This window comes from Dipodomys spectabilis, unplaced genomic scaffold (genome assembly GCF_019054845.1).
Source record: "Dipodomys spectabilis isolate Male_0828 unplaced genomic scaffold, ASM1905484v1 ptg000032l, whole genome shotgun sequence".
Classification (NCBI taxonomy): domain Eukaryota; kingdom Metazoa; phylum Chordata; class Mammalia; order Rodentia; family Heteromyidae; genus Dipodomys; species Dipodomys spectabilis.
Genome location: NW_024870709.1, coordinates 23,837,985 through 23,859,439, shown reverse-complemented (window position 1 = coordinate 23,859,439; position 21,455 = coordinate 23,837,985). Strand labels below are relative to the sequence as shown.

The window sequence follows — 21,455 nt, the reverse complement described above, 5'->3', positions numbered from 1 at the left end:
CTGTCTATGTACTTCATATAAGTTTAATCATATAATGGCCTTTAGCATTGGCATTTTTGCTTAAAATAATATCCTCAAAATTAATCCATGTGTCAGAATGCTCTTACTTTCTGAGACCAAATAATATTTTCTCTTATACTCTTAAGAGGGTATCATGCAAATGTCACCATGACCTCTGTCAATATAATCTTGTTGCTAGCTATTTTACTTGTCTCTGGTGAGTTCAGTAGTCAAGAAACAACTTAGAGCCCTTCATCTCTAAAGCTCTCTAGGAGAATTGTTTGGTTCTGAGATAGCTGAGAATAATTATTTTTTGCAGTATGGGGGTTTTGAACTCAGGACCTTGTACTTGTTAGGGAGATGCTTAAGCCACACCGTTAGCCCTATTTTATTTGGTTATTTTTAAGAAAAAGTTTCTCTCCTTTTTATTTTACCTGGCATGACTGACATGCACCTCCGCACCAGCTTTTTCTGTTGAGATGGGGTCTTGCTAACTTTTTGCCAAAGCTGGCCTTAAACCTCAATCCTCCTGATTTTAGCTACTAAAATGTGACCCACCACACCCAACTTGGATAGCTAAGAACTTTTATCTCCTTCATTGAAGCAATAGGGTGTAATACTAAAAGTGTAAGCTGTACTAAAATCCTGGTGGTGTCATTTATTAGATTAGATTTTGGACAAATTGCTGTTTATTTGTTTCTTCAGCTGTAAAATGGAGCTAAAAATAGAGTTTGTCAGAGGAGTAATAAAATTAATACATAAAGACCTATGAAGCAGTTTCTGGCCACAGTTGGCACTAAATAAATATTAAACATTCTTGCCTGTCCATACTATACCCTACTATTTCACCAGCTGAAACACTGTGGGAGAGAACACTCACTATTGTGCAAGTGCAAAAACAGAAGTTTAGAGAAGTTAAGTAATTTTCTCAACATATAACCATAGGTAAGTAGAAGAGCTGAGATTTTCTTTCTGGCAGTCTGACCCTAAAGCCTTCCTAACATCTGAACATTTTCTGTATTGGAGATTCTTGTTTGTCAGAGTAAATGACAAGGACAGAGCTGTCTTTGTCAAGGAAAGGTAATTTCATTAGCACTAGTAGGCAAGCAGAGTTGAAACTAATCCATCCACTTTTGCCATTGTGTCTCACATCCCATGAATGAGGAGCAGATGTGAACATTGCTGCCAACCACTCACTTGTCACAAGGAGAACTGACTTGGCTAAGCTCATTACAAAATTAAGTTCTTGGACTTGATGGTTTTAACAAGATGTGTGAAATGTAGCTCTCTGTAGGATTTAGAAACTTTAATTTAAAAAGTGCCTTTGATTCTAATAAAAATCCATTTTTTTACTCACAGTAAGATAGCAAAGAAAAATAAGTCTCAGAGGAAATTTTCATTAGATGATCCTGGATTGCAGCACTGCAGAGAAGTGGCTGAATAACTTATTAAACTGGGATGATGTGCCCATTTGAATTTAACTTTTATAGCACTTATCTCAGGAATTAACAAAATTTTCAAATGATGAAACTCATTAATAGATTTACAACATAGTCATATTTTAAAGAAACGTGTATGTTTTATGTTTTTTATGCTTCATGATGTCTAGTAGTATCGGTATCAGTTGTAGTATCAGTAGTATCAATATTACCTCAGGGCTTTGGGCTTGGTAGTCAGACATACAACTTGAGCTCCAGCCCTTTATAGAGGTTATTTGGATGGTACTTTGGTCTTGTTAATCCAACATTCTATGCTAACCTTCTATTCTTCTATGCCTGCATCTCCTATGTATGCCATTCTGTTTACCTTTGCAATTCTGTTTGTCAATTACAAAAGCTATGACTATGATGTAAATGTCTTTGGCTGTAGAATAAAACTAAACTAATTGGGCTGTGGGCTTGAGCTTGCAGCATGATGGCTTAAACAAGTTAAGTTAACCACTCAGGCTGGTGGTACATAGATGCTCCTTGTATAATTCAAATAGTTCCTGTATCACATTCTGGATAAGTTATGGACATTAGAGGGCCTGTGAAGTCATCACAAAGTGTTCCTTCCTTATCAGTGGCTTCTTAAGGCCCTTAGGAACATATCTGTTCCTGTTCTGTAACTCCTCTCACCACTCTTATGATTTGGCTTTATTGTGGCAAATAGAAAGGAGAGTGTGAAGATTAGATTCTCACTGGAGAAGATATGGCCTATAGCATTGTTTTATTATAATGTCTTTGACAGACACAGTGGCTAATATTTGATTTAACAGAATAGGTTTTTTAGTTGGGCATGTTTTCCACAATACACATAGAGTTTCTCACACTGTTTTGTAGAATATTGTGATGAAGTAGCTAATTTGATCAATATATGTGGGAGGGAAGGATCTAAGTAGTTGCTGGATTGAGGGTTCTTTTTTGGTGTGTGTTTGTGTGTGTGTGTGTGTGTGTGTGTGTGTGTGTGTGTGTGTTGCCAGTCCTGGGGCTTGAACTCAGGGCCTGGGCACTGTCCTTGAGCGTCTTTTGCTCAAGGCTAGCCCTCTACCACTTGAGCCACAGTGTCATTTCTGGCTTTTTCTGTTCATGTGGTACTGAGGAATCAAACCCAGGGCTTCATGCATGCGAGGCAAGCACACCACTAAGCCACATTCCCAGCCCATGCGTTGAGTTTTTGTTTTTGTTTTGTTTTAAAGAACAAAACCCCATCATTTTCCTTTCTTGCCTTTACTACCTTTTCCCTGGCTAGAATATAATTGTGAGGGTTATATTCTACCATGAAGAGGAGGACAACACACTTGAGATGGGAAAGCAGCAAGACAAAAATTATCTCTGGGGTGTGATAGGAGTCCTAGATTATGTATGTTCAGGTGTTACATCAAAAAAGAACAAAATGTCCTGTTTAAACCATGATTATTTTAGGCTTCTAGTTAAGCAGCTAAATATTAAACAAAGGATTAAAAAAAGCATATCATATCTAAAGTGTTAACTAAGTGATACAAACAAGAAGAGACACTTTTAAAGGTATTTAATAACTTTTTCGAATCAGTACAAAAATTTCAGTACAAAAATGATTTGCCATTGAGTCTCATTTATCATGGAAACTCAAACAAGTTACCAGTCTGTTCACCATTCATTGTGTTCTGCAAAATATTTGAGGATAGTCACTCTTTATAAACATTCTTTTCCCCTGAGGGATATACTGCATTAAAATTCTGTGTTTAAATAAGAACAATGCCAGTTTGGTTCATTTCACATGGAAATGTTCTAGTTAGTTTTCAACTAAATGGTGATCATAATACTATCTCTAGACTTTAGAATATATAGTTGTTTCATCTACTTTCACAACAACATGTTAACATGATGTGCAACACTCAAAAGGAAACCAGGCACATAGATAATTATTTAAAACTCTTTTTTAAATTAAATGAAGTATCATTTAGCTCTGAGATTAGCACCATTGTAGAATAAACAGTATCTGGCATAATTTCTGCTCCTCTTACATCTAAAAGTTAGGAGCATATGCCTGATAATATACATAAACACATACACACATATATAGGCAATTGAATAACAACCAATAAATAAGTTGGAAGATATTTTTAAAGTGAAATTTGGTTTTAACTAGAGATAATTTCTCTCTTGTTTGATGGAAAGCAAAAGCTCATACATGTACAGATAAGTATAATTTTATAAATCAGGTTGCCTGACCTGCTTCCATGCCATTTCAATATAACTATTTAACAGAAGGAGCCCACTGAATTTACCTTCATCGTCACCAACCCTAAAGCAGCACCCTTAAGACCAACTCAGAGGATATCTGGCCACATTGATGCTGTTTGCCTTGAAAATAAAGGATGGGTAGGGCATCTTTTTCATGGTGAAAGTACTTTGTATAACTATTAGTAAATAAGAATGAAATAATTTGTCTTAAAAACTGAGAAGAAATAGTGCTTATATATCAGGGAAAGATATGTATAAGACCAAGTAAAAACTTTCTGTGATGGTAGGAATACTTCAGGCTTGACACAGGCCCATATCTCTGTGCTTTTATATTTTCCAATTTATATTTACCTCTTTCTCATGCTTTTAACTTTTGAGAAAAATATATAAGGTTTGACCACTATAGCCTCACAGCAGTCTTTGCTTAAAGTAGCCGGCTAACAGCAGAGCTTAAACAGTTGGTGTTTTGAGCAGTGCATATAGCTAAGACCTGGAAAGAAATATTTCTCACTTTCAAATTTGTTTCGCTGACTACGGGGTTACTAAAAGACATGGGGTGTTGTTGCCCTATGATGTCCTAGATGCCTCCTCCTTAGGCCACTTCAGAAGAAGGGTTTCCTACAACTGTAGTAACTATGGCTAGAAGTAGCACACTTGTTTTTTTAAATCTCAAACTTCATAATTATTTTAATGCAAATTTATTTGCCTATGTCATTTGAATTTTTTCTCAAATAAAAACAACCTGGATTTTGGAAATTGACCTTGTAAACTCCAATGACCCAGGTAGATTTCTTTGAAATTCACAGTTACTGAAAATAAAAATCTCCAAGTCTTTTTGTTTGTTGTGGGGGAGGACAGAAAGAGAAATATTTAATGCATGTAAACATAAATGATATCTGCTATTAACAATATATTGGTTATTGGAGGAAGAGTTTTCTCTCTCTCTCATCATTTCCAGGTGTTTTATTGATTAAGCTGTAGTGTAAATTACACAGAGGAAAGAAAAAAAACACACAAGGATAAATTTATTAATTTGTTGCTATCTCCCAGGTGGTTGTAAACTTTTTGTGGACTCTTTAGGCTTTATCCCAGCATCTCACCCAGTGCTCCACCTAGCACCCAGTGCTCCACCTAGAGAAGGTGCTGAGCAAATACACAATGGGCTATTGGTTGATCTCTTGACAAACAATTATAGTAACCAGGACTCCCAGTGTTAAAGAACACAGACCTCTGGCACAGGCAACTATCCCTTCGACTAGAGAGGATTGCCTTGGTAACCTAGGGCCCCCTCTCACAGAACAGTAATACTAAAGAAATCTCCTCCAACATTCCATGGCAAAGTATCTGCACAAGTAGAGTGGACTATGCAAGCTAATGTGGTATGTAATTACTGTCATTGATGTTTCTTTAAGACATTTTCTTAAATACTTTAAAGGAAACAACATGAGTATTACACTCATCTTTGATCTTGCAGACTGACATATTTTGACTGATGGGAATAAGTGGGTAATCATGGATGCATAAAACAGATAATATGGGTCTAACACAAGTTGTGGAACTTGATGTATAAATTATTACCATGGTTTTCAGGTACATGCTGCTGTGCATAGTATGAATATACATCTTATTGTTGTTGTTTTTTTAACATGGTATACCAAATTTTCACTTAAATAAAACTTTCCAACTATATAGTTTTGAAGCAATTATGTTTTCCATTTGGATTTTGGTGCATCATTTTCTTCTTTTCTTCTATTAAATCTCTTTTTTCATTCTTCTTTTTAAATTTTTACATCGGATACAATAAATATCCTGAAAAGGAGGAATGGACATACTGCCCAGCGTACAGTCCCGCGGCCTGTTCTGAGGGCATCTGGATGAACACCCGGTCTCCAGGCCTGAGCAGCAGCACAGCACTCCCAGATGCCTGGTCCAGAAAGCCCTTTTTGTACTCGTCGTATGTGTACATCATGGGCTCGTTGTTCTTGAACAGAGCAACCCACACGTTGCCCCCCTTGCAGTGGACATGGTATGCGAAGTAGTAGACACCGGGGATCTCACACGTGAAGATGCCCGTCTGTGGGTTGTAGTTCTGTCTGCCGTTGTAGAGTAGCTTGTCAAACTTCACCGGAGCTCCCACCGGGGGGAAAGGAGTGGTCAGCTCCGCGGTAAACGCAGGCATTTCATAAGGCCCTCCATTCTTCCCTTTCTTAGCCCCGTAAGCGTGAGGGGGTTTCAAGCCATCAATTCCGGGTCCCATATCTGGCAGATACTCTCCTTGGGGGGGTGGTGTAGGGGGCATCACGGCTGGGGGCCCTGGGGGCCCTGGAGGACCAGGGGGCCCGGGAAGGCCTGGTTGACCTTGAGGCCCAAGGGCACCGGGCTTCCCTGGAGGACCATGAAGTCCGGCCACTCCCGGCTTCCCCACCCCGGGGAACCCTGGAGGTCCTGGCAGGCCTGGTTCTCCTTTGGGACCCGGGATCCCAGGAGGTCCAATAGGACCACTAGGCCCCGCGATCCCTGGAATACCTTGGGGGCCCTGTAAACCCTGATCTCCCGGAATGCCTGGCTCTCCCTTAGGTCCAAGCAGCCCGGGAACCCCAGGAAGACCCGGCACTCCTTTGTGCCCAGCCTCTCCCTTGGGTCCTATGGGACCTGGCAAGCCCCTCATGCCCGGGGGCCCTACTTCACCGAGGAAACCTGGCTTTCCCGGGAACCCTTGGAGCCCCGGCTCACCCTTGGGACCGGGGGGCCCCTGTGGCCCCACAACTCCACCTTCTCCTTTGGGTCCAGGGAAACCGATAGCACCTGGAGGGCCCATGGGACCCGGGATTCCAGGAAGGCCTGGCTCTCCTGGGGGACCTCCCATGCCAGGAGCACCCACTGGTCCTTTCTCCCCTCTTGGCCCAAGAGCCCCAGGAATACCTCCAATGCCCCGGTCACCTTTGGGGCCTGGAAAGCCTGGTTTGCCAACCCCTGGAAGGCCCGGGGGTCCCGGTAACCCCGGAAGTCCTTGTTCCCCTTTGCCACCTGGAAATCCTGGCTGGCCAGGGATCCCATCCTGGCCCGGCTTTCCAACTCCAGGGATGCCGGGTGGTCCTTGAACTCCCGGTATTCCCACGGGGCCTTGGGGGCCAGGTTCTCCTGGAGGCCCTGGCTTTCCCAGGGGACCCTGGGGCCCAGGGAAACCTGCCGCTCCTGGTTTTCCTATTCCTGGAAGTCCAACAGGGCCGGGCGGGCCGTGCATCCCCGGAGGACCCTTGAGACCTGGCAGGCCCGGCATCCCGAATCCCTTCTCTCCTTTAGGACCCTGGAGGCCTGGAGGTCCCGGCGGTCCTTTGGGTCCTCGTTCACCCTTGGCTCCCGGCTGTCCTGGAAGTCCTGGCCCACCTGGCTTCCCAATGCCCGGCAGTCCGTGAGGCCCGGGAGGTCCTTGTGGTCCGGGGATCCCCATAGGCCCGATTTCCCCTTTGGGTCCCATTTCGCCCTTTGCCCCAGGCATTCCCATGGCGCCCGGCTTCCCTGGCATTCCAGGCATACCTGGCTTTCCGACTCCCGGGTAGCCCTGGGGGCCTGGTTTTCCTTTGATTCCAGGGATCCCATGACCTGGCAAGCCCGGGGGCCCAGGCGGTCCTCTTGGGCCCGGCTCTCCTCGGGGACCTTGTTCTCCTCTTAAACTGGCTAATGGTATTTCTGCTGGGAAAGAGCAAAGAGAACAGAGAACACAAGGCTAGGAATAATATGCTCATCTTCTGGGGCTGATACCTGTACTTAAAGGCAAATCAAGCTGGTAATTTCTTGGGTATATTTTAGGTTTTATTTTGAGAACTGATAATGTGCAGCTGCTTCTATCATTACTAAGTTCAAAAAATAATGAAGAACCATTTTTCAAGTACAAAACTTTATGATATTATGGTATACTCATTACAGGGATTTGTCACGCTCTAAAGTTGCCTATACGACCCTGACTTAAAGATAAAGATTTTACACTAATTGGTATTTTCATCTATTTGTTCTAAGTATCTGTGCGTTTTAAACAATGTAAATTTCTACGCAATGTAGGAGTCATTCTTTTTCTACTTTAAAGTCATAGTATATTTTTCCATGTTCTTTTGTTATTGCCATTTAAAATTTTTTTATGTAAATTGACAAATTGCATTGGTGTATGTTTCTGGGTTACAAAGTGATATGTTTTTAATACAATGTGGAACAATTAAATCAAATGAATTAACATATCTATCACTTGTTGTTTATTTTTGTCCTGAAAACATTTGAAATTACTCCCAGCACCTCCATCAACTATATCAACCTCACAGACAGCAATAAAATATAAAGCCACACTTCTCTTGTCTGAGGCTCAATACCCTTTGACCAGCTTTTGTGACACCACTCTTCTCTCTGTGTCTGTGAGTTCTGATTGTTTTAGATTCCATATGTAAGTGAGAACATGTAGCATTTGTCTTTTGGTTCTGACTGATTTTATTTTTAATTTTAGGACTAAATATTTTTTCATGTGTTGCAGTACCATATGATGTGAGTGATGAAAATCATTATGTAGACTCTGGAAAGAAGGAAAGAATTATATTTTGTATGTGGCTGGGTAACATCTTTCTGCTAGTCTCCTAGAGGCAATAGATTTGCTTAATTATTCTGTTATCCAGGAGGATTTCCAAACTTCAAATGTTAATAAATCATTTATCAGGGAAGGTGGCTTAGTGGTAGAGTGCTTGCCTAGCATGCATGAAGCCCTGTGTTCGATTCCTCAATACCACATAAACAGGAAAAAAAAAAAAGAAAACCCAAATAAATCATTTATCACATTATAATTGGGTTTTAACAGAAGTGATAGATATTTTGGGAAAACAAACAGTTTAAATAAGGAAAAAATGATTGGTTTAATAGCAATAAGCTCTGTTTATTTTTCTGGGCTTGCTGTGAAATTTAGGCCATTAGCCTCTCAAGCCATCAGCTTGCTTATCTTCACAGTAAGAATAAAACAGCCCCACTATGAGATTAGAGAATAGATATGAGATGTGTTACAATTTTTCAAATTGTTACTGAAATTCAAAGCACATGTTAGGGGATGCCATGGCTTTGCAAATAAACACAGTCTGAATATCCCTTGCTACTGAGAATAATTTGGTACTGGAAGCAATAAAAAATATGGCCCCAAAGTTTATTTTAGCTATTAGTAGCATCGTAAGTCTGACCACTGTACTCTTTTGTAGTGTTACTGTCAGGGAACAAAAAGGAAACATATAATAGACTTCATGTTTCATAGACCTCATTTGCTTTTCAAATAGAAGCACCATTCAGTTTCAGAAGGTATCAAAAGCCACCCATTCAAGAGAAAAAAAGAGAGAAAAAAAAGGCTGAGATGATCCCCTGGGTGACATACCAACTCATAAAAAAATTGGTTATATTTCTCTTATTTCAACCAACATTATCATTGGACCATGAAATAGTGTTATTTAAAAGCAGTCATTTGTACAGTTATTATTGCAAGGAGGTGTATGGAAAAGGGTCCAATCTTTATTTATTTTGAGATAGGACGTCATGAAGTTGTACAGGCTGGCCTCAAATGTGTGATCTCTTGTCTCAGCCTCTTAAGTGCTGAGGTTACAGTATGTAACCACACTCATTAGTCAGGAATTCTTGGTGTCTACTGCAGTTCCTGGAACATCCACTGGGTTCTGACTGAAGATCTATTGAACAGCTGGTGGCAGCAACTCAAAGATCCCAGGTGCAGCTAGAATTTACTCAGCACTATTTACTTCATGTCAAAGAGTCTCTCAACACTATTTTAAATATGAAGAAAAAAGTGGATCAGGGAGGTTAATGACTAAATCACTCTTATTTCTTGGATTGAGGCATCTAGTTTCTTATGGTCAAATTTAGGGTGTTTTGTTTTCTTTGTTTGGTATAGCTCTTGGACTTGTAGTCAGGGCCTGGACTCTGTTCTTGAGCATTTTTTTTGCTCAAAGCTAGTGCTCTAACACTTAAGCCACAAGTCCATTTTCATATTTCCAACTTTTTTTTCTTGGTAGTTAACTGGAGATACTAGTCTCACAGACTTTCCAGTCTGGGCTAGTTTCTAGCTGTGATTCTCACATCTCAACCTCCAGAGTAGCTACAATGACCAGTGTGAGCCACCAGCACCAGTCCCAAATCTAGTTTTGCGACAGAGACAGAGCTTCCTTCTGCAGTGAGAATTGGTGGACCCGACCTCTACTTTCTCAAATGTGATTGGTCCTCTGCAGCCCCTGATTTTCCTACAAATGTTGCTTCTCTGAGAACTCCAGATAAGCCAACTGAATTTATAGGAAATTGTCTTAAAGTGATAAACATTTTGTAGGTGTTGCATAATGAATGGGTCAGGTGATGGTGGTCAGAGCTGTAATTCTAGCTATTCCAGAGACAGTGAGGGTAAAGACTGTGATTCAAGGGCAGCCCAAACAGAAAAGTTCAGGAAATCCTATCTCAAAAAATGACCTAAAAAGAAAAAGAAAACAAGACTGGAAGCATGACTTGTATGGTAGAGTGTGAGCCTAGCAAGCATAAGGCCCTGAGTTCAAATCTCAGTACTGCAGAAAGAAAAAGAAAAACAAAGACACAAAAAGGAAAGGCAGAACGGAGGGAGAGAGGAAAAGAGGGAAGCAGGGAAGGAGGGAAAGGAGGGAAGAGAGGAAGGAAGGAAGGGAAGGAGGAAATGTGGGAATTGTTTTCAAGCATCCTCTCTAGATGCAGTTTATAAGTAGGTTAGTCTGTGCTGATTTGTATGTTATCAGTTATGTGTATTATATCATGACTTTTACTACATCAGATCCTTACACCATTGTTCCCTTTATTCAGAAGACTAACTTGTAATCTTTTTTTTTTTTAATTCACTTCTTCATCCTCCAGTATCTGGCCCAGAGTCAGATACAAAAATAGATGTTCACTAGATAGATGCTGAATATCCGAATAAATACATAATGTATAAAGCAAGAAGGTGTGGTTAAATATATTTTGTCTCCTCTTGCTGGTTAAAATCAAAGCAAAACATAGAAGTGTAAATTAACTTTTTTTGTGATGCTGGGGATAGAGCACAGGTAGGTTTCTTTAAGACCTGAACTTTTTAAGAATTGAGTTTGGAAATAACAACTTCAAAATAAGAGCTTCCAAAATGTAGTATTCCCACCACCTCCATAGTTTAGGTGGCCGGAAAACTCCGGCTGTAGCAGCATGCAATAGCAGGTTACCTTTGCCTTTCTTGGGTACCACTTCCTTGCCCATTCTTGGTGCTGGTTGAATTTCCTTCATATACTGGGGTAGGTGTGGATACTCTTTGCCATATTGCATGTGGGGCAGCTCCTTGCCCATGGCTAGGCCATCTTTGCCCAAGGGCATGTGAGGTACTTGCTGGCCCAAGGGCTGGTACTGTGGAATTTGTGGTGGCATCTGAGGAGGAATTTGAGGTGGCAGTGGCTTGATTCCATAATAGGCCCCAGCCTGAATGAACCTGATGGAGCTCAGGGCAATGGTGAGCAGCACTCCCAGCAGCTGTGGAGGGCCAGGCAGCACAGCCATCACCTGTGGAGGAAGGAATGCACCATCATAGTGAGAACCAGTAGGCCAAAGGACTGGTGTCTATTTAGAGACAGAGTGGGGCAAATAGTCTACCCATCAGAGCTTGGTGGGTAGACACAAATGATATGAAGATGCTACCTTTTAACAGAAAAACAAATAAGCAAATAAATCAAACTAGGGTATACCAGATGGCGACAACTGTAAGAAAGTAGGCTATAGCACAGCTCTTAGTTGATTCTAAATATCACTTCTACCCTTTCCCCATAGTTTTGGAACCTTGAATCCAGCCAGGAATCAATCGCCCAAGGATTTAAAAAGCAGGTGGGTGTGTTCCTCCCCATCCCTCCTTGGTTGAAATACTGACATGTTGCCTGGGAATGTTCTAGGCATCTTGGACCATGATGAGAAAGCTGTGCCTTGAAGCTAGAAGAGCAATAAGCTAGTGATTTTTTTTATCTTCCAAATGTCTTTTGAATGCCTTTACATAGTCATAAACAAACATAAATGTAACTGTACAATAAATGTGCCTAACTACAAGAACTGTACATACATAAACTGTACAATAAAAACACCACCAACAAAACTGTAGAAGTGCTCTGAATTTTTCCAAAATGCTGTTTTACTTTATTTTGTGTTTTGGTGATGCTGGTTTTGGACTCAAAGCTTTGCCCTTACCAGCCAAGTATACTTGAGCTATGCCTCCAACCTCTTTTTGTTCTGGTTCTTTTTGGAGGCCTTTTTCCCTTGGCCAGTCTAGACTACCATAGCTGGGATGACAGGCATGTCGCAATTACATCCCAGATTTTTCTCTTGAGATGAGTCTCACCAGGTTGTGTTTGTTTTTTTCTTCTTCCTGATTTGACATAGAATCATGGTCAGGACCCAAATGCCACTTAAACAATCATTATCATGACTATATACTTCTTCGCCTCCACCTCCGCCTCCTTCTCCTCCTCCTCCTTTTTGTCGGTTGTGGGATTTGAACTCTAGGCTTGGGCGCTGTTTTGCCCTCTTCAGCTCAAGGCGAGAGCTCTACCGATTGAGCTACAGTGCCACTTCCGCTTTTTTTCTTTTCTAGTGGTGTGTTGGAGATAAGAGTCTCACTGAGTTTCCTGCCCAGGCTGGCTTTGAATCAAGATCCTCAGATCTCAGCTTCCTGAGTAGCTAGGATTACAGGTGTGAGACACCGGTGCCCAGCTCTTTCTTCTTCTTAAATACTATTAATTCATGCCATTAGTTTATAATTTGGTTAATTGGACCTGGAATCCATTAGAGTTTATCTTTGAATTTATATGGAAGAAAGGGATTAACAAAATCAATTAGTTGTATAAATAAGATAGAGGGATGTGTTTGACTATTTACAAGGCTGAACTGTTTCTAAGTCTTTTAATAGCACTCTTTTCAAATCAGGTGGGGGGAATCAATAGAATAAATGGGGTTTTATCTGTTTATAAAAACTAGCTTGAGAAGACCTCTGGAAATACCCTGCGGCTGAAGCTCCAACAGTCCAAGAAAGTGCAGTGTAGGCAAATGCACACTAGGGGGCAGGTGTGGCACACACTGACTTCAGTTTCCCCTATTTCCACCCCTTCACATTCAGGTAGGCCTTAGATTGAGTGAACTTCATACCTTAATAAGGAAGGGAGAGGGAGAGAAAGCAGAAAAGGAGAGGGATGGACAAGAGCAGAGAGGGAGAAAGGGGAAAAGAAGAGGGAAAGACAGGGGGAGGAGAGAAAGAGTGGATTTCAAAATCAAAATCTTTATGTAAGTATCTTCTGGAATACTTTGAGAAAAATTTTTGCCTCTGAGCAATTTAATTTCCATTTTCTTAGGACTTTGTTTTCTTTATTTTTGTCTTACTTAATTCTGGATCATAGCTTTCCACTTCTTAAAAAATGTGCATTGAATTTGTGACATCCTATTCAAGGGTAATGCCAAGAGTGTGAACAGGCTACAGAAGAATTGGTTAATAAAAAGCACCTAAGAAAATATTTAATATGAATTCTCTATCACAAAATTGACTGCTCTCCAATTTTTCTTTTTTCTTTTTGTCGGTCGTGGGGCTTGAACTCTGGGCCTGGGTGCTGTTCCTTAGCTCTTTATCTCAACACTAGCGCTCTACCACTTGAACCACAGTGCCATTTCCAGTTTTCTGGTGGTTTATTGGAGATAAGAGTCTCATAGAGTTTCCTTCGCAGGCTGGCTTTGAACTGCCATCCTCAGTTCTCAGCCTCCTGAGTACCTAGGATTACAGGCGTGAGCCACCGGTGCCTGGCATCTCCAATTTTTCTATACCAGCTAATCTTTTTTTCTCCTTCAGGGAAAAATATGAAGAAACATTTGTTAGCAAAATGGTTTATAAAACATTCTTCACTTCATAAATCATGATAGTCAAGTATATGTATACTAATATACATGCTGGTAAATTAGAAGCACATAGAAAGCTGTTATATTCTATTTCTCTAAGAATGCTTGCTATAAATCATTTGGAAAAATTCACAACATTAATATTGATTTATACTCATTAATAGTAAAACTTACTTTATGTAGAAGAAAGAATCTTTTCAACAATAATTTACTAATTTTTTACTGGAAATAGTATGAAGTCCACTCAGATATTACAAAGAGGAATGTAAGAGGCTCTACCATTAAGAAATTTAGTTGGCATCAATAGTGAAGGATATTTCTTAAATTAATTGTACTGTCAAGGTGATGTACAGAAGGGTTGCAGTTACATATTTGAGGTAGCAGAGTACATTTCTTGTCATTGTTAGCTCCTCCCTTGTTTTTCTCCCACTTCCCCCTGCCCCCAATGCCCCTTCCTGAAGTTGTAAAGGATATTAAAAAAAAGTTCTCTCCTTCTTATCTTATTTTTAAATTTAATTTAATTTTTTTGTGAACATACTGTACAGAGGGGTTACAATTACACGGGCAGGATAATGCGTACATTTCTTATCAAGCATTGCAGCCTCCTCCTTTGTTTCCCCTTCACATCCCTTCCCAGCCTCCCCCCCCCACCCAATTCCCCTCCCCCCCCACACCAACGTTGTAAAGCTCGTTTTCGACATGACAACTTGTACTTCTCATTGTTGCAACAGTTCCACCTGTATCCTTATGTAAGCGACTTGTTTTTCCCCTTCCCCTCCACAAATTATACTGACATCAAATATAGTGAAAGCAGGGATTATACTGTGGGGGAGGGACATACAAAGCAACAAAGAGATAGTCTTATAAATGTGTTAGAAACAAATGCATGAAAGAAAAAAACATTAAAATACATATCTTAGGGTTCATTTTCCTAACATCACATTATCTGACCTTTTCCCCTTGACTCATACATATACTAGATATTGCAAATAAGGGAAACCATGGGACCTATGTTTCTTTGGGCCTGGCTTACTTCACTTAATATAATTTTTTCCAAGTTTTTCCATTTCCTAACAAATGGGGAAATGTCATTCTTTCTGATGGAGGCATAGAATTCCATTGTGTATATATACCACATTTTCTTGATCCATTCATCTACTGAGGGGCATCTGGGTTGGTTCCATATCTTAGCTATGGTAAATAATGCTGCAATAACCATAGTTGTACTGGTAGCTTTAGTGTGGTCTTGTTTGTAAACATTTGGGTAAATGCCCAAAAGTGGGATTGCTGGGTCATAGGAGAGCTCTATGTGAAGTCTTTTGAGGAACCTCCATACTGCTTTCCAAAGTGGTTGAACAAGTTTACATTCCCACCAACAATGCAGTAAGGTTCCCTTCTGTCCACATCCCCTCCAGCATCTGTTGTTGTTAGAGTTCTTGATTTTTGCCATTCTAACTGGAGTGACATGGTATCTCAATGTTGTTTTGCCCGGAAACACAACAAATCAAAGAAAGGTTGGACAAATGGGATTGCATGAAGTTGCAGAGCTTCTGCATGGCAAAGGACATAGCTAGCAAGATCAATAGAAAGCCCATGGATTGGGAGAAGATCTTCACTAGCCATATAACAGACAAGGGTCTCATATCTAAAATATACTTGGAACTCAAAAAATTAAATCCCCCAACAACAAATCCTCAAAGAAACAACTGCCCAATAAATAGGCTAAAGACTTAAAGAGAAACTTCTCTGAAGAAGAAAGAAGGATGGCCAATAGACACATGAAGAAATGCTCAACATCCCTAGCCATAAAAGAAATCCTTCTTATCTTCTTTACCATGTCTTCTCTTGAAGGGCACTGGTGACTCCTACCTATAACCCTAGCTACTCAGGAGGCTGAGATCTGGAGGATCATGATTCAAAGCCAGTCCTGGCAGAAAGATCTGAGAGACTCCATCTCAAAACAGCCAGTAAAAAGCCAAGGTGGAGGCTGGCTCATGTGATAGAACACTAGCTAAGCAAGAAAGATGAGCAAACTCGAGGACCTGAGTTCAAATCCCAGCAGAAAACAACAAAACCAGAAAGGTCTTTCCCAGAGACAGTCTATGACTATTCAGTATAATATATAACTCTTAAAACACAAATTACAGCACACACACATATATACAATTTTTAACTAAAAATTACTACTTAGGCCTATTTCTTATTCAATTATAAGTATCTGAAGATCCTTCAACGTTTTAATTGTTAAACATAAGACTTAGATCTTTCTCTGTCTCTCTGTCTCTGTCTCTCTTTCTCTTTCTGTATACTGGGGTTTGAACTCAGGGCTTTGAGCTTATTCATCTTGCAGAACTGGCACTTGATCTACACTTTCAGCCTGGCATTTTGCCAGTTATCGTGGAGTTGGAGTATAGTGTACTCTTCTGCCTGGGCTGGCAGAACTACTATCCTTTGGATCTCAACTTCCCGAGTAACTACTATTACAAGTGTGAGACATTGGCATGTGGCTTAGTTTTTTCCTTATGCTCCATCTGGCCCTAGCATTCAATGTCTCCAAGTACTTACTAGAGAATTGAACTTGTTCATCCATTCCATACCTGCTAGAGTAAGAGCTAGGCCTTGATTCTACTTTGGGAGATTGATGAGATGAATTATTGAACCCTAAACCTTGTGGTGATTGTCTTCAATAATAAGCCAGCATGCTTGGCCTTTCACCTTTTGGTTGATGCTGTAAATCTGTTGGATTATACTTAATAACCTTTTCATTTTATTTTATTGTAAAGGTGATGTGCAGGGAAGTTAGTTACATAAGTCAGGTTATGAGTACATTTCTTTTCAAACAGCCTCACCTCTTATGTTTCCTTCCAGTTTTCCCCTGCTGATTGCCCTTCTCCACAAGTTGTATAGTTCATTTTCAACATGGTGTCTAGAGAGTATCACTGCTGATTTGTTCATCCTTTGTCCTACTACTTTTGTTCACCACTTTCCCTCCCAAATCAGATAAACTTACATACAAGACAAAAGGTACAGAAATAGAAAGCAGCGATAAAGGAGAAAGAAAACCCAAAATGCAAAAACAGAAACAAAAAAAGCAAAATAACAAAAAAAACCCTTGTTTCCCTTTCTTGGAGTTCAATTTGATAAACATTATTTTATACGATCATTTGCATATAGCTATTGAGCCCTTGTGATCCTTGTCTAAGAATAGCCTCTTTGGTCTCACTGTGTGAATCGTTTAGAGTCCTGTGTAGTTTATCATGTCCAAGTATAATTTTTTTGTTTTTTGTTTTAACCATCCATTATATTTACTTGTAGATTTGTAGGCACATTCTAATAATCTTTAAACCAGGACAATCTTGTGAAATATGGAAAACTGGAAGGAGGCAAAAATGTCTGGAAGACCAGTTAAATAACAAAAGACTCGGTGGGGTCCCTGTTTCCCTACCATTATTTCCTCTCAGAGGCTTGGCCTTTTTCTCCATAAAACCACTTTCTTAGGTCTGCCATCTGCCATTTCTCTGGCTTTTTGTTTAAATAACAAAAAGTTATTTAACCTGAATATTTACGTAGGGGCTCTGGTTAGAATTTACCGCTTGACTTTTATCCCTACTAATTTCCCTCTAGTCCCTAGGGATGTTTTTGGTGGTCAAAGTGGTGTGGTGGTTCTTTCAAATCACTCAAAAGAACATCAGATTTGTGTAACATTATACAAACACCTGGCAGGAAAGAAGGAGCCTTGGAATTCCTGCTAGGAAGAAATGGTGGTAATGGGTTTTCATGTTGCTCCTCTTTTTTTAGTGAATCGCCCTTTGATATGTTTCTTGACTTTGATTTGACAGCTGGTGCATGTGTGTGTGCGTGCGTGCGTGTGTGTGTGTGTTTGTGTGTGTGTGTATGTATGTGTGTGTGTGTACACATGAAGATGAGCATACCTAATGTGTGATGCATCTTTACTAGTCAGGTGGTATATATCTTATAGGAAATATGTTTAGAAGACAAAAGACTTGTACTTGAGTTTTAGCTCTGCCAGTCTCATTGTCTATAACTTTGATCAAGTCACTTTTCTTCACTAAGCCTCCATTTTCTCCCATATAAAATAGAAATTAGTATCTTTCCCTCCTCATCAGAGCTGTTAAAGTATACCAATCATAACATGATTTCTTTGTAAGCTGGAAAGCACTATTTAAATTTAAGTTATTATTAATGGAGCACAACCAAAAGGACAAATCAAAACCAACTGAAACATCAAGCTTTCAAAGGCAGTAACTAGCCAAAGTAAATGTGAGGTTAACTGTAATAGTGATAAACCTAACATGAATAAAACAATAATGGCCATTAAATGTTCTTGTTAAAAATGATGAAAAGAAAAAAAATCTAGCTGACCTAAGGCTGTCATTCATTCTAGTATAGGAATTGCCAATCCTAATCATTTTCAATAGCGTTAAATGGTTCCCAATATTTGGTTAGGGTTGCCTAAGTTTTGGTTTCCTCATGTGACCTATAATGTATATACCAGCATATTGTGATATATATTATTTTAGACGCTCCTAAGCATTCAGTTCATACATTTATCCCCATGAGATTTTGGTTTGCTAGCCAAAAGAATGTTTAAATATTTAAACCTTCAATCCTTGTCCTAAATCCAACTTTTTCAAACATGTAGGTCTAACACCACATGTCTGTATATGTGTCTGTGTGTCCGTGTGTGCTATGGTGTGGTGATATAATCATTACTCATTTGTTCCTAGGTCATAATCCTCTGGCCCACATATTTGCCCTTACACAGGATTTGTAGTTTTCAATAGTCCTAGATTTGCCACCCATGAAGAAAAGAAAAGCTGAGTATATTCCTCTTCTAGTATTCACCAGAATTGCCTTCTGAACTTTTCTATGCCTCTCAAAGCAAATATTCTCCTGATGGCATGCCATTCATTAGGTTTTTTTTAAGGTCTGAGACCCAGACTTAAACTCAGTACCTTGTACTTTCACTCATTGACTTAGTACTCTACCAATGGAGACAGGCCTCCAACCTATTATTTATTGAGCAGCTACAAACTGTTTTCATGGGCATAGGAGAGACAGTGATTCATTAGAAAGAAGGAACCCATGCTAGTATAGAGAGACAGGTGAAAAATGAAAAATATACTTAATAATTTGAGATGCAACTGCTATGAAGAAAGCACAGCAGATGTTTTGTTTAGATTTCTATAACAAAAATACCATACAATGTGTAGCTGTTTGTCAAGGCTCTCTTGCAACGTACTCAAGGCTCTCTGTCCTAAACACTAGAAATTTATTGTTCACAATTCTGGAGGGTAAGAAGTCCAAGGTCAAAGTTTCAAAAGTCTGTAATTAAACATGGTCTATCCTCATTTTCACTTCTTTATTTGTCATATTCCTTTTTTTCATGGTGGATTGTTATTATTATTATTTTTTGATTCTTCTCCAGATGTTAATCTGTAATAGTTTTCTAGGTCTGCCATTACAAAGTATTTCAGACTGAGTTGAAAAACAGAAATTTCTTTTCCTAGAGTTATGGGGAAAATAGAAGTTAGAAGTGCAAGGTCATAACTTTGCAAGGTGGGCTCTCTCTTTGACTTGTAGATGGCTTCCTCTTCCTGTGTCCTCACATGACCTTTTCCTTGTGTGTCTTTTCTTATATGTTAGTCACATAGGTTACATCGATGGATTTATTTTAATTCAATTTCCTCTGGAAAGCCTTTATCTCACATTCTGGGAGTCACATTCTTGGAGACCAGGGGATAACATTTAAGTATATGGAGTTTTGTTATAGTTGTACAGAGGTTTACACTTAGGGCCAAGTACTTGCTACGTAGATGATTTCCACTTGAGCCATGCACTGATCCCTTCTTGCTTGCAGTATTTTTCAGAGTTTCTCTTTTATGCATGCAATGGCCCAGACCTTTATACATTTATTTATCCTTCTCACGTAGCTGGGATGGCAGGTGGGTATCATCACATCTCAAACTGCAGACCTCCTGGTTCCTATTTTCCAAGTAGCTAGGATTACAGGTGTGAGCCATCAACCCCACCCAACACATGGCAAAGTTCATAATACCTATTTTTCTCTAACCTGTTTCTTACCTCTTATGTGATATCTTCTCCACCTTTTCAAATATCATTATTCTCCTCCTCTTACTAAAAGTTTAACATGAATGAAATATTTTTTCCTTCTTTCCCGAAGAAAGCTTACATAACTGTAAGCTTTCTGAGGACAAGGGAAATGTAATTCTTTTGATTTCTCAGTTTTTATTGACGAACTCTCACAATCAAAACCCTTATGATTGATAGAGGTTTTCAAAACCATTAAGCTCCTGTTATTAATATTAATTTAACTATCTTAAAAATAAAGCAAAAAGAGAGGGGGACCTTGGCTCAAAGGAGTAGGGTATCTATCTAGGAACTGTGAAATCCTGAGTTCAAACCCCAGTACAATATAGCTGAAGTTTCAGTTAGGCCTAATGCCTAAAGATGAAATGGATGAATAAACAAATGAAAAGATATGGGATGCTGGATGTTATGCAGAAAAATAAAGCACAAGAAAGTAAGTCTGTATGGAAGTGGTAGCTATCATTCATTGAGACGACTGTCTTTGAAACTGATATTTAGTAGGAACTGAGCCTTGAGTGTCTCTGGAAGGGCGGACACCTGGGTTTTAAAGGAAGATAGAAATAATTCCAAATAACAGAAAGTAGAGGTACTTGTCCTTTGAGGAAATCCAGAGCAGCTTAAGTGTGAGCAGCACTTAAGTGAGCAACACTCCTCTATGAGGGGGCTCACAGGAAAGGGAAACGGAAAAGAAATTATACATTTCAGGTGACACAGTTGTTCATGCCTGTTGGAAGGATTCCAGGTTGAGGGATCCTTCTTACAAGCTGGACCTGGTGTCCATAGTGGTACATGTCTTTAATTGAAGCTACCAGAGAAGCTGTAGATAGAAGGATCAAAGTCTGATGCCAGCAGAGATATAAGCCCCTATCCAAAAAATAACAAAAGCATAAAAGAGTTGGGGGTGTGGCTCAAGTGGCAAAGCACCTGCCTAGGAAGTTCTAGCTCCTGAGTTCAAACCTGAGCACTGCCAGAAACTCAAACGAAACACGTTTCAGCTGCTTGTCACAGTCAATGTATTTCAAACTTTCTTCTTTCTCTTCTCTACATTGAAATATTCTGAACTCTGAATCCTTTTTTAGGGACAGGTGATCTTTGGGTAGCTAGAAGAATCAGTCGATGTTATGTCCAGGTTGGTGCTGGACAGAATCAGTCTGTGCATATGAGGAACCTGAGACTGGCTAGGGCAAGGACACAATGGAAATGTAAGTCATAATAACCTTGACTACATTATTGAGCACTTTCTTTGCGTTCACATCTTGGATATGACCCAAACATATTAAACCATTAATCCCATATATTCATTTGTTGCATCTTTTTGACATTGAAGTATTTTAACTAATCTCCCCATTCCTGCAATGATATGATTCATCAGATTCTGAAATTCAAGATTGTATTCTTACTGATATTATATTCCAAGTTGGAGGTTTAAAATTTCTATTTGATCACTTCTAGAAAATAAGTCATCACTCAAGATGTAAGCTAATGAACTTCCTACTTCATTTTAAAGGCATAGACAGTCTAACTGCTTTCTCCCTTTTCTCTTTTTTGTCCTCCAATGTTGACTTCCTTCTTGGTTGAAAAATAAAGAAATTTTCCATTATATAGATCAAGATCTTAGATTTCATCTCATATTCTTTGCTCTTAGCACTAGTTTTTCATGAAGTCAGAAAGCCAGAGCCTATTAGA

The 21,455-nt window shown here is 39.6% G+C and overlaps 1 protein-coding gene across 2 annotated transcripts in view; it reads right to left on the bottom strand.

Annotated features, from left to right (window-relative positions):
- Positions 1-2,994: 2,994 nt before the first annotated feature.
- Positions 2,995-21,455, bottom strand: part of Col8a1 (collagen type VIII alpha 1 chain) — a 134,777-nt gene continuing 116,316 nt past the window's right edge. Inside the window, exons 3-4 of one of the 2 annotated variants that reach the window (XM_042677027.1) lie at positions 10,943-11,273; positions 2,995-7,397 (exon numbers count right to left, since the gene is read on the bottom strand). In XM_042677027.1, the coding sequence (XP_042532961.1) occupies positions 5,491-7,397; positions 10,943-11,270 (2,235 nt within the window). In that variant the 5' untranslated portion in view covers positions 11,271-11,273 and the 3' untranslated portion in view covers positions 2,995-5,490. The remainder of the gene's footprint in view (positions 7,398-10,942; positions 11,274-21,455) is intronic. The other variant, XM_042677028.1, reaches the window with a different exon arrangement.